At 35.8% G+C, this 13,533-nt stretch overlaps 1 protein-coding gene across 5 annotated transcripts in view; it reads right to left on the bottom strand.

The window, feature by feature from the left end:
* SPDYA (speedy/RINGO cell cycle regulator family member A) overlaps positions 1-13,533 on the bottom strand; it is a 37,911-nt gene that overhangs the window by 12,732 nt on the left and 11,646 nt on the right. For 4 of the 5 annotated variants that reach the window (XM_043917485.1, XM_043917483.1, XM_043917486.1 and 1 more), the window contains exons 6-7: positions 8,784-8,955; positions 392-689 (exon numbers count right to left, since the gene is read on the bottom strand). In XM_043917485.1, the coding sequence (XP_043773420.1) occupies positions 392-689; positions 8,784-8,955 (470 nt within the window). Of the gene's footprint in view, positions 1-391; positions 690-738; positions 6,131-8,783; positions 8,956-13,533 lie in introns of those variants that run through there. The other variant, XM_043917484.1, reaches the window with a different exon arrangement.

Genomic DNA, 13,533 nt, shown 5'->3' with positions numbered 1-13,533 from the left:
TTAAAAGTGTGTAAAAGAAACCAATAGTTACTCACTGATAAAGCTGGATGGTGAGATTAGAAGTAAATTTATTTTCTTCTTAAAACTTGCTTTGAATAAAATAAACACTTCAAAGAAAATGGTTCAGGCTCTTAAAATACTTGGGATCCATGGTGAATTAAGTTTTAATTTAACAAGTCACGTTAAAAATCTCTCAGTTTAGGTAAGCTACCACAAAACAGATATCAAAATAAAAAGTAGCAACTGATAGGGGAAAATTTTCAATACTAATTTAACTTATATTGTTATAGTATAAAATTATTACATACCGCTGCCTACAAGGACTACAGGTCAATAGATAACTTTGATTCATTACTAAGGCGGATAGATCTGCCATATTGCTAAATCATACCTTGAGAATAGCTATAAGCTTGAGAAGTATCAACTATTGTGTCCATTGAGAATGAGTTGTGTGATTCCTGAGAATGTTTCTCCACCACTTCTACTGTATCACTGGATGAAGATGATGATGAAGACAATCCCAGTCTAACATATCTTCCTTTTTTACCACATAGTGAACAATCTACCGGTGTGGCACTAGGTCCCCGGGGCAGTTGAACTTCATCTCTGTTGTAGTTTCTAACAGCTCCACTGTGATGCACAGAGCGTTCTCGTTGCCATATATAATGGGTTGGAGCAATGGCCATAACCTATAGTGGAAAGCTTTCTTTTAGAATTTTTAATAAGATTTTAAAATTTAGTGAAAGAACAAAAATTATAACTTAAGAACAGCTATCTCTATAATTAGATCTAAAAAAATGTTTTTTAAAAAAAGCATCTCCAGATAGGGCAGTATTACCTATAAAGTGATTTATTGCTTGGATTCTTAAGATAACAATTGGTAGAATATTTAAATTATTTCTAACGGGAAATAGAACTGAAGCAACTTTCCAGGTTTTGCTCAGATATTCTAGGTTTGGGAAAGAAAATGCCCCTCAAATAACACATCATTCTTTAACTTTGGAATGTATTGGGTTGAGAATATTTTTAATCGAGGTTTCCACCTATGTATGTTTATCTTAGCATGTTTGCAATAATAGCAAGAGATATGGTAAATGAGAACACAGGTAAGTTGCTTAACCTCTCTGTTCCTGTTTTCTTGTCTGTAGTATGGAGAGAAAAATACTGTCTATTTTAGCGGGTTGTTGCAAGTATTAGATGAGGAATCATTTAGAAAGTACTGAAGATTCTGCACTACACGTCAGACACTGTTCTCTAAGGTGTTAGATAAGATACTGCCTTTAGAGTCGGGATAGACTTAGTTTCTTATCCTGGCTCTGCCACTTGCTAGTTGTATGATATTAGTTACTTAACCTTTAGGAGCCTCAATTGCTTCATATCTAAAACGGGATACTATCTGCCTCATAGGATTGTTCTGAAGGTTAAATATGTATAAAATCCTTATCACACAGTAAACATCTGGCCAATGAAAGCAAATGATAGCCATTTAAGAAGACAAGCTAGGGAAGTGTACCTACCTGCTGACCTGATGGTGTCTAAAACTTCAAAACAGAATGTTAGAATGTTACTTCTAAACAAAAAAAAATGTTTAGTTGCTGTTATCAATGACCCAAGGTAAATTAGAAGTGTAGAATTTGACAGCTAGACAGTGCTTTTAAAAAACATTTAAGTTTCTGGACAAAACTATAATTCAAAAAGATAGACAGTGCTTTAATTGATCAAGTGATTTTTCAGACTGGTTTGAGGAGCCCTTGGTTTCACAGACAACGCTGGGGATCCCAGGAGGGGCTAGGGCAAGACAGAGTAGCTTGGAGAACCTCAATTTGGGGGATCGTATAAAATTTTGTTTGGAAAAAAGCTTTTGTTGTTAAGAATGAAAACCCTAACAGTACCCCCCACCCCCAGTCCCGGTTAAAGCCAAATCCCTCAGAAAATAGGCTTATTGCGATTATTGTCTCACTTCAAGGCAATGAATAAAGAATACTAGCTATGCTAACTTTATGATCGTTTCTTTTAATTTTAAACTTTTTATTTTGTATTAGGGTATAGCCAGTTAACAATGGGATAGTTTTAGGTGAATAGCAAAGAGACTCAGCCATCCATATATGTGTATCCATTCTCCCCCAAAGTCCCCTTCCATCCACAGTGCCATATAACTTGAGCGGAGTTCCATGTAGCTATGCTAATTTTTAAAGTGTACTTTAAGGACTGTATTTATTTTATAATCTACTTCTTAAATCCTTGAAAAAAGTTTTCAACCAAAGACATGTAATGAAAGTTATATGTCTTTTAAAAGGCAGAAGTAAATAAAGATGTTAACTGTAAACATATATATTTCTACGATAATATAAAATTTGGTTAAGAAATACCCAAGGTGAGGAAGTAAAATGTAAATTTTTCTTGTTCCTTCCAAATTTGTCTATAATTTTTCCTCAGTATTTCCCTATTTCCCATATCTGGAATGGCCTTTCCCTTTATTTGTCTTAGCATTGCTTTTCCTTCAATGCCTGGCATAAATCCCACCTTTCTAGAAACTCCAGGTTTCAAATTTTATTTTATTGTTAATCCTATATTAGGACTCAGCATATAAATGTTAGTACTCAGATATATCTTTTTATGCATGTAACCCTTCCGGACAGGAACAGCTTCTTGTACATCTCTCTCTCAAATGCCCTCTCCACAACTGTGAAAGTGAAAGTTGCTCAGTTGTGTCTGACTCTTTGTGACCCTATGGACTGTATACAGTCCATGGAATTCTCCAGGTCAGAATATTGGAGTGGGTAGCCAGCTCCCTTCTCCACAACAGTACACAGTCATTAAATATTTCTTAATGATAGATGAAAATAAGAAATTAAGAGGTCACTGACATTACTAGCCTTCAACAATATAACTTTTGTAGGAACCCTACAGCAATGTCTAATGAAGAGAGCAGAGGGAGCTATGAAGTAAAGGGAACTCTGAAGCAAAGGGCACAATATAGAAGATTTGGTACTGTTCTTTCTGCAATAAACTAGGCATCATAGTCTCTCCACATGCTAACCTAGAGAAATGCATGCAAGTGCACACTCTTTTATATATATATGAGGTCTACATATATTTCGCACACACATTAGAATGTTACAGTGATAAAAACAGTGAATTAAAAAGAAAACTGTACCACAGTCAAAAAAGCAAGATTTTGGTCTTAATTCTATTTAGTTCCTATGACCTTAGGGAAATTGCATTAACTTTCTGAGCCACAAGGCCTTTTATATATGAGACAATGGGTCACTTAGAGTTATCAAACTCTACAATTCTATGAAAGTGACTTCTCTGAAGCATTGGTAGCACTTGACCTATCAGAAACATTATCCTAGTTTTTTTACTTCATCTCACTCTTCTGTTATTTTTAGTGATTTCTTGGTGGGGGGTGGAGGTGGGCTTTGGTGAGTTTTTAAAATTTAATATTTGGCTGTTTTTCTCTCTATACATTCTACTTCTCTGTAATCTCAAGTGGCAGTATAAGGTGTTAAAAGCAATGACTCTCGTTAGACTGCCTAGGTTTGAATACTGGTGTGCTGCTTTTCTAATTGTGTGACCTTGGAGAAGTCATTTAGTCTCTCTGTGCCTGTTTACTTATCTGGATTACCTAGTTAGCTGTAAGAATTGTGAGAGTTAATACATGTGCAGTACTGAGACCAGTGCTCAGACATTACTTTCATTGTGGATCTTTTATCTACTACCAAACTTTAAACATCTCTTAATGAAATGACAGATGTCAGAGAACACAGAACACTGGGAAACCATCAGATGTGAAGTCAAGCTCTGGTTCTGCCATTTAACTATGTATGATCTTGAGTAAATTTCAACCTCCGTAGTCCTCAGTTTCATCAGTTATAAAATGAGAATGCTACAATCCTCAAAAGTACTTTTGTGAGGATAAGAAGCTAATTTATGTGAAAATATAAATTTGTAAAGCACAATGCAAATGTATAGTATAATTATTGTAAGCCAGTTTGTAGCTAGTACTGTAACTTGCATTTATTTTAGGATATGTGACTAAAAAATGGGTTGGCAGTGTGCCAGTACTGGGCTCTTAATAACAAATGCATAGAACACTTAACTAAATTTCTTCGCGTGTCTCCCCGTGCCGCCCCCCCACCCCGCCAAAATTATCTATCTGGGTATCTGGATAAGGGTCAGTGCTAAGGCTGCTCAGTAAGAATTGTTCCATAGTCTTGCTTATTTTTAATTTTTTTTATTGAAGTACAGTTGATTCACAATGTTTCAGGTGTACATACAGCAAAGTGATGCAGTTGTATACTTTCTCAGATTATCTTCCATTATTGATTATTACAAGATACTGAATGTAGTTTTCGTGTTATACAGTAGAGGTCCTTGCTGTTGGTTTTCATGGATAAGAAAGTATGAAAAAGAAATGGAAGCTTTAAGTTCCATTATGTCAGTCAGTTATATTTACTGAGTACCTACTACAAGTCAGGCACTGTTCTAGATACTGTACATGTAATAAGCACAGAATAAAGACCCTCTTGGGGACTTCCCTGGCAGTCCAGTGATTAGGACACAGCACTTTCACTGCTGAGGGCTCAGGTTCAATCCCTGGTTGAGGGAACTAAGATCCTGCAACCTGCACAATGAAGCAAAAAAACAAAAAACAAAAAAACAAAGACCCTCTTGGAATTTATATTCTAGTAGGGGGAAATAAGTAGGGGGAAATAAGCAAGATAAGTAAGTAAAATAGAGTGTTATACAATGGCTAAGTGTTGTGAGGAAAACCAGGAAAAGGAGTAGAGAATAAAAGAGGGACATACTACTTGCTATTTTACCAGCTTTATTGAGATATAACTCAGATATCATACAATTCACTGGTTTAAAGTATAGAATGCAATGGCTTTTGATTTCTTCAGGGTAGCACAATGAGTACCACAATCAATTTTAGTACATTTTCTTTTCTTTTTTTTTTAATTTTAGTACATTTTCATCACTTCAGAGAAGGCAGTCACACTTCACTCCTCCCTCCCTTCAGCCTCAGGCAATCACTTTCTATGATTTTGGATTTATGTATTCTTCACAGTTGATGTAAGTGAACTATGTGGCTCTCTGAGGACTGGCTTCTTTCATTTGCATAAGGTTTTCAGCATTCATCCACTTTGTAGCATGTATCGATACCTTATTCCTTTTAATTGCCAAGTAATATATCATTGTATTGATATTTTGTCTATCCATTCATTGGCTGCTGGACATTTCAGTTGTTTTTACAACTACTGACTATTATGAATAAGGTTGCTTGCTATAAACATTCATGTAGAAGTTTTCAAAAAATATCTATTTATTTTCGGCTGTGCTGAGTCTTAATTGCTATACTTTCTCTAGTTGCGGCGAGCAGAAGCTACTCTCCAGTTGTGGAGCATGGGCTTCTCATTGTGGTGGCTTCTCTTGCTGCAGTGAACAGGCTCTAAGGGCACGTGGGCTTCAGTAGTTGCTGCTCCTGGGCTGCAGAGGGAAAGTTCAGTAGTGGCACACGAACTTAGTTGCTCCATGGCATGTGGGATCTTCCTGGACCAGGGATCAAACTGGTATCCCTTACACTGTAAGGTGGATTCTTAACCACTGGACCACCAGGAAAGCCCCATGTACAAGGTTTTGTGTGAACATAATTTTCATTTCTTTAGAGTATAAAACTAAGAGTGGAATTGCTGGGTCATATGGTCTCTGTTTAGCTTTTTGAGGAAGTGCCAGACTGTTTTCCAAAGCACCTAAATGATTTTACATTTCCACCAGAAGTCAGGGTTCCAATTTCTCCACATCCTTGCAATATTTGTTATTACCAGTCTTTTTTTTTTAATTATAGCTTTCCTAGTGCATGTAATGAAATATCTTCTTGATTTTGATTTTACATTTTTCTGATGGCTGTTGAGCATCTATTCATGTGCTTTTTTGCCCATCTGAATATCTTTTTTGAAGAAATGTGTATTAAGATCCTTTGCCCTTTAGAAAATTGGGTTGTCTCTTTATTTCTGAGTTTTAAGAGCTGTTTATATATTTTAGATACAAGTACTTTATAAGATGGATGATTTGCAAAGATTTTCTTCCAGTTTCTGGGCTGTCTCTTCACTTTCTTAATGGTGCCCTTTGAAGAACAAAATTTTTAACTTTTGATGATGCTCATTTTTTTATCTGTATTTTCTATTCTTGCTTGTGCTTCTGGTTATTACATCTAAGAAACCTAATCCAAGGTCATGAAGATTTAACATCTATGTTTTAAGAATTTTACAGTTTTTAGCTCTTAAATATATGTCTTTGATCCATTTGAGTTAGTTTTTATATATATAATATGAAGCAGGGGTCCAGGTGCTTTCTTTTGCATGTGGATATCCAGTTGCTTCAGCACAATTTGTTGAAAAGATTATTCTTGCTCCACTGAGTTTTCTTGGTACCCTTGCCAAGAAACATAAATTTCTGGACTCTTCAATTTTTATTCCATTAAGGGAGATACTATGGAATATAGGGTGGTAAGGAATGATTTTTCCAAGGCGACACTTGGCAGAGTCCTGCATGAAGTGAGGAAGTGAAGCATACTAACTAATAACTGCAGGAAAGCATTCCAGATAATAGGAGTGGCAAGTGCAAAGACTCCAAAGTGGGAGCGTCCTTGATGAATCTGAGGAATAGCTAGAAGGCCAGTGTTGTTAAAGTGAAGTGAACAAGGCTGGGAGATAAAGTCAACGAAATAAGGGAGGAGAGCTGGCAGACCATGTGGAGCAAGATAAGGATGTTGACTTTTACTCTGTGAGATGAGAAACCTCTGAAGGTTTTTGAGTAGAGGAGACATGATTTTATTTCCTAAAAGATTTACTCTGGCTGCTATGAAGAATAAACTATAGGCGAGAAAGACTGTGAGGGAGTCTATTTGGAGAGTTATGGAAATAGCTGAGGCAAGAGATGACAATCAAAGTAGGGTTTAGTGGTGGAGAAGGTGAGAAATGGTAGGATGCTGGCTATTTCTTTAAGGTATAGATACAAAAAAAAAAAAAAAAAGCCTAGGGTGACAGTTTTTGGCCAGCAACTAGAATGATGAAGTTACTGTTTATTGACATGTGGAAGATTGTAGGAGGAGCAAGTGTAGAGGTCTGTGTGGGAGAATCAAAAACTCAAATTTTCAGCATGTTAAGTCTGAGGTATCTACCAGATAATCAAATATGAAGTAGGAAATTAGACATGCCAATCTGGAATTAGGGGAGAGCTCTGATAGTTCTCAGTGCTGAAGCCTCAAGAGACAGAACTTTTCTGAAAAATCTGACTGACATTTTCAGTGTCAGTGAAATGAGTGAAAAAGTCAATGAAAAATCAGTGAAAAAAAAAGTCATTATAACAACTGACTTTTCAGGTGTCTAAAACATTGTAGTCTTATAAGCCACATCATTCTCTAACAGTCTGGTGCCAGCAACCAAGGTAATTCTAGCTCCAATAGAATAAAACTGTTGCAGTTAAAATGTGAGTCATTGTAACTTAGGAGTGGTGGGCAGTCTACCAGGAGGAAGCATTGCCTATCCTGACCTCTTGCCTCCAGTGCCTCCTCCATGCACTTGGCTGAGTGTTCCATGGAGCTTGAAGCATTTACTTTGATAAAATCAGTGTTCAAATAAGGGCACTATCATACCAAGGATGGCAACAGGTGCACAAATTACCCACTCCTGACCTGGGGAGGCAGTGACAAAAATATAACAAGACAGGAATTTTTCAATGCCCTGTAATTGGAATGAGTCCTTTAAATTCATTAATGAGGATCCACTAATGGAAGGGAGTAGTCATACATACTCATCCTTTCATATTTTTCTATTGAATATAATCATGTGCTGTACAGTCTTCTAAGTTATTTATGAATCTTTGCATTTCTCCCAATATTCAACAATTCTAATTTAATCCAAAACCATGTATAACTTCTATAACTCCATCTCATTAATAAATATAATTAACAAGATTAGTTCTGGACAGAGCTCTGTGACACACCTCTAAAGTCTTCCCTCAGGTTGGACACTAATCCATTAATTGGCTTCTCTGGCCTGTAGTCATTAAACTAGATATGACTTCATTTAATTACAGCATTATCTCCCCAAACTTTTCTGAACTAGTTCTGGCTTACAGTGATCACTGCCTTCCATTAATTTTCTACTCCAATATTTTTAGTTTGAAACATTAACTTTCTTTACTGAAAACCAGAACATCAGATAAAATAACTCATCTTTTAATTTAGTGTCTGCTTTACATTAATAGAATCTGTCATCAAGGAAACTTACTTTATGTATGCTATATATGAAAAGAGGTATAGTTTTTAAGCTTATTTAAATTTATTTAAATTTTAATATCACACTTTATATTTCAACCTCGTGAATGTGAAATTTTGATACTTTAGTGGAAATTATTTAATGGAAATTATTATTCAGCTCCAATGTTATTACCCTGAGGTACTTTGGAATGTGCACACTATTTCTTCCTAATATATTGGTGATCTTTTAGAGAAGAGAAACATACTAAAATAAAAATACTTTCTATGGAAGTAGGCTGTTCAGAAAAAAAGAAATGACAATTTTTAATTATTGTGCTATAAATTTAAAATATCAACATTTTAATATACAAGTTGTACTCATGGTAATCATCAAGGTTAACAGTTTACCCTTCATTTACAAAAAATGAAGCATTAGAAGCACATTAAAAAACAAGACAGGGAAAATTACATAAAGAGAAGACAGAGATTATATATATAAAGCATTTAAAAATCTTACCTCCTCACAGCATCGCCTGCTTACAATAGCCCTATAGTCAATTCTATCCCAGAGTTGGTCCCTTAACTTTAAGAAGTCAGGGAATAATTTTCTCCAGTTTTTCCCTAAAGCCCATGGAAAAATTTCATATTTGGATTCTTCTTCATCTTCTTCAACTGTATTAGCGAGATACCTAAAGAAAAAGACCAACAACTCAAAAAAGAAATGGGTAAAGGACAGGAAGCGAGTTTACGCACATACAAAAAACCCAGCTTGTTTATAAACACAGTAAAAGATGTTCAAGCCTTATGAATGATTAAAGAAATGTATATCAAAAATAGAGATACAATGAATTTTACATTGTTGAGTTCTGGATATTTTTATATTCCTATAAATTTTGAACTTTGTTCTAGGATGCAGTTATTTGAAACAGTCTGATCCTTTTGTCTTGATTTCATGATTTGTTAGATGGATCTGGAGCAATGTTCAGTTTGGGGCTAATTACTCCCCACTAGGGCAAGATGTTTCCAAGTACTCTACTCAGTACTGAATTATTCAGTGTGAACTGGAAGTTTTTTCAGTCTGGTGTGAGAACAGGTACTATTTGAGCCGCGGGTGAATGTTAGGCACTGTGTTCCCTCTAACCTTTTCTTATGGTCTTTCTCTACGCTCAAATACCTGAGGGGGACTAGGCATGCACAAAAGTAGGAAAACAGGACAGATAAGAAGAAGAATCATTAGCCAATCAAAACTGATATATGGTAGAAGTAATAGACAAAGACACTAAAACAGTTACAATTATTCCAGATGTTCAGAAAGACAAGTAGACACATTGAAAGTATACCTCTAGAGATGAAAACTTTGTGTACAATGAAAATTACACTGAGTGAGGGTAACAGCAGATTAAATGTCACAGAAGGAAAGATTTGTGCGCTGAAGACATAGCAATATAAACTTATCCAAAATGAGACACACTGAGAAAATGACACAAAAATAATGAACAGAGCATCATTAAGCTGTGAGACAACTTCAAGCAGCTTAATATAGGTGAAATTGGAATCCCTAAAGGGTGGTGGGTGAACAGAAAAAACACCTGAAGAAATAATTACTGAAAATTTTTGAAATTTGATGAAAACTATAAACCCACAAAGAAGCTGAATAAACTCCAAAGCACAAAACATATGGAAAATTACACCAAAGCATATCATAATTAATTGCTTAGGGCCAGTGATATAGAGAAAATCTTAAAAGCAGTCAGAGAGAAAAACAGACATATTAAATTATATAGGAATAGAGATAAGGATGAAGCAGATTTCTTACTGGAAACAATGCAAGCTCCATAGATGATTTTCTAATGAAAAAAAAGGCAACTTGTAATAAAAAGATTTACAAAACATATAAGGGAACAAGGCAAAATGAACAGAAACAGGCTGTGAAGTATGAAGATATTGGAATTAAAAGACAAACACCCAATAAACGGGGGCCTTAAAAGCAAACAGAAAGGTAGGCAAATGATCCCAAGTGGAAGGTTTGAGATGCAAGAAGTAACAGTAATCAAAGATATATAAATATGTGGGCAAATCTAAATAAATGTTGAATTTATAAAACAACAATAATAGTATCTAACTTTTTAGAGAGCATCATGTAGAACTAATGGAATTGTGAGATAACAGAATAGAAGTTGGGTCTTGTAATTAAAAATAACTAGGGTAAATGCTCAAAGAATAGGTGTAGAATGTAAGATTTCCAAAGAAGTAGAGGAAAAAAGGTGTCAAAGGTAAAAATTTAAAAATCTCAATTAAAAAAAAGATAAAAGCGGAGGGGAAAGAAGAAACAGGAAAATAAAATGGAATATTTACAAAGTACACAACAAGATGGTGGGGAAGAATGCAAGTATATAAGAAACAAGAGTATTTTTTCCTGTAGTGAAAATGAACTACAGCTACACATATCAATAGAAATGAGTCTCAAAATAATATCATAAAGCAAAAGAAGGAATTTAAAGAAGACACGTACATATAATTTTTATTGTACTGCCCCAAAATAGGAATAACCAAATAATATATTATTTAGAGGTATATACATAGAATAAAGGAAAGCAAAAAAATGATTACTTGTGGAAGGAAGAGGCTCTAATTGGGAAACTGTGTGCTGGAGCTTCTAAGATTCTGGTAATGTTCTATTCTTAAGTCAGGGGTACATGAATGTCTGTTTTGCTTTTATTCTTTCGCACACACATACATATACACTCCAATCACTCTTCTGTAGATATTTCACATTGAAAAATTTTAAAAGCACACATAGAAGTGTGAGTACATTTCTATTCATGTAACATACACACTGGTTCATATATAGAAAATTATTTCTAGACAGATACATATGAAACTGTTAATTATCCTTGAGGAGGGAGCTCAAGATCTTGAGATACGAGAAGACTTATTTTTAATTGTATACCCTCCTATGTAGTCTTTTCAACCATGCACATATTCATATTTGTGTGGGTGTGTATGTGTGTCTCAGTTGTGTCCGACTCTTTGTGACTCCATGGACTGTAGCCCAGCAGGCCCCTCTGTCCATGGGATTTTCCAGGTAAGAATACTGGAGTGGGTTGCCATGCCCTCCTCCAGGGGATCTTCCTGACCCAGGGATCGAACCCACTTCTCTTGCAACTCCTGCACTGGCAGGCAGGTTCTTTACCACTGGTGCCACCTGAAAAGTACCCATTCATATTTAGTTACATTAATATGAGTACTTACATATTTTTATTCTCCCTTAAAATAATTATATATTTAAATATTATTTTATATGTATATTATTAATATCATAAGGCACTTCATTGTTAAACTCACTGTTATTTGAGTCAAACTGTGTCCTTTGTGAAATTACATCAAGTAATTTCTCACTTTAGTATTCCTAATAGTTGTTAATAAACTGTACATAGAGTTGGAAGAGGTTGTCACCTTTCATGCTTGCTGATTTCTATGAAAAAATCTATAATGCACATATTGAGTGCCACACTCAGTATGCCAGCAAATTTAGAAAACTTAACAGTGGCCACAGGACTGGAAAAGGTCAGTTTTCATTCCAATCCCAAAAAAAGGCAATGCCAAAGAATGTTCAAACTACTACACAATTGCACTCATCTCACACGCTAGCACAGCAATGCTCAAAATTCTCCAAGCCAGGCTTCATCAGTAAGTGAATCTTGAATTTGCAGATGTTCAAGCTGGATTTAGAAAAGGCAGAGGACCAGAGATCAAATTGCCAACATCTGTTGGATCATAGAAAAAGCAAGAGAGTTCCAGAAAAACATCTATGCCAAAGCCTTTGACTGTAGATCACAACAAACTGTGGAAAATTCTTAGAGATGGGAACACCAGACCACCTTACCTGCCTCCTGAGAAATCTGTATGCAGGTCAAGAAGCAACAGTTAGAACCGGACATGGGACAATGGACTGGTTCCAAATTGGGAAAGGAGTATGTCAGGCTGTATATTGTTCACCCTGCTTATTTAACTTATATGCAGTGTACATCCAAGAAATACCAAGCTGGATGAAAACAAGCTGGGAGAAATATAAATAACCTCCGATATGCAGATGACACCACCCTTATGGCAGAAAGCAAAGAACTAAAGAATTTCTTGATGAAAGTGAAAGAGGAGAATGAAAAAGCTGGCTTAAAACTCAACATTCAAAAAACTAAAATCATGGCATTCAGTCCCATCACTTCATGGCAAATAGATGGGGAAACAATGGAAACAGTGACACTTTCTTTTCTTGGGCTCCAAAATCACTGTAGATGCTGACTGCAGCCATGAGATTAAAAGATGCTTGCCCCTTGGAAGAAAAGCTATGCCAAACCTAGACAGCATATTAAAAAGCAGAGACATTTCTTTACAAAGGTCCGTCTAGTCAAAGCTATGGTTTTTCCAGTAGTCACGTATGGATGTGAGAGTTGGACTATAAAGAAAGCTGAGCACCAAAGAATTAATGCTTTTCAGCTGTGGTGTTGGAGAAGACTCTTGAGAGTCCCTTGGACAGCAAGGAGATCCAACTAGTCCATCCTAAAGGAAATCAGTCCTGAATATTCACTGGAAGGACTGATGCTGAAGCTGAAACTCCAATACTCTGGCCACCTCATGCGAAGAGTTGACTCACTGGAAAAGACCCTGATGCTGGGAAAGATTGAGGGCAGGAGAAGGGGACGACAGAGGATGAAATGGCTGGATGGCATCACCAACTCGATGGACATGATTTTGAGCAAGCTCCAGGAGTTGGTGATGGACAGGGAAGCCTGGCATGCTGAAGTCCATGGGGTTGTAGAGAGTTGGACACTTCTGAGCAACTAAACTGAACTGAACTGAAAAAGCACTATGGTACGGAGGAACCTGGTAGGCTACAGTCCTTGGGGTCACAAAGAGTCAGAAATGACTGAGCAACTTCACTTTCACTTTTCAATATAGTATTAGGACATTATGGTTCCATTCTACATTAACAATTTTTCAGGCTCCATACAATGAAATGTCTATATCTTACACATGTAAGTTGTCTTCTAATTTGAAATAGATTTTTCTTGGAGCAGAGTCCATTTATTTTGCATAGGGTTAATTATGTTTATTCAAATAAAGAACTAAGAAATTCTATGTTAGCCATTGAGATATGCAAAAAAAGGTACACATTCCTTGCCTTTAAGGAGTTTATAGTCAAGTAGAAAAGGCAACCAAGTATGAAAAAAATACATAACTAAAAAATATAGAAAAATAATAGTAGA

Source organism: Cervus elaphus, chromosome 11 (assembly GCF_910594005.1).
Source record: "Cervus elaphus chromosome 11, mCerEla1.1, whole genome shotgun sequence".
In the NCBI taxonomy this organism is placed as follows: domain Eukaryota; kingdom Metazoa; phylum Chordata; class Mammalia; order Artiodactyla; family Cervidae; genus Cervus; species Cervus elaphus.
The sequence above is the reverse complement of the archived record's forward strand: the minus strand, read 5'-3'. Positions and strand labels throughout refer to the sequence as shown.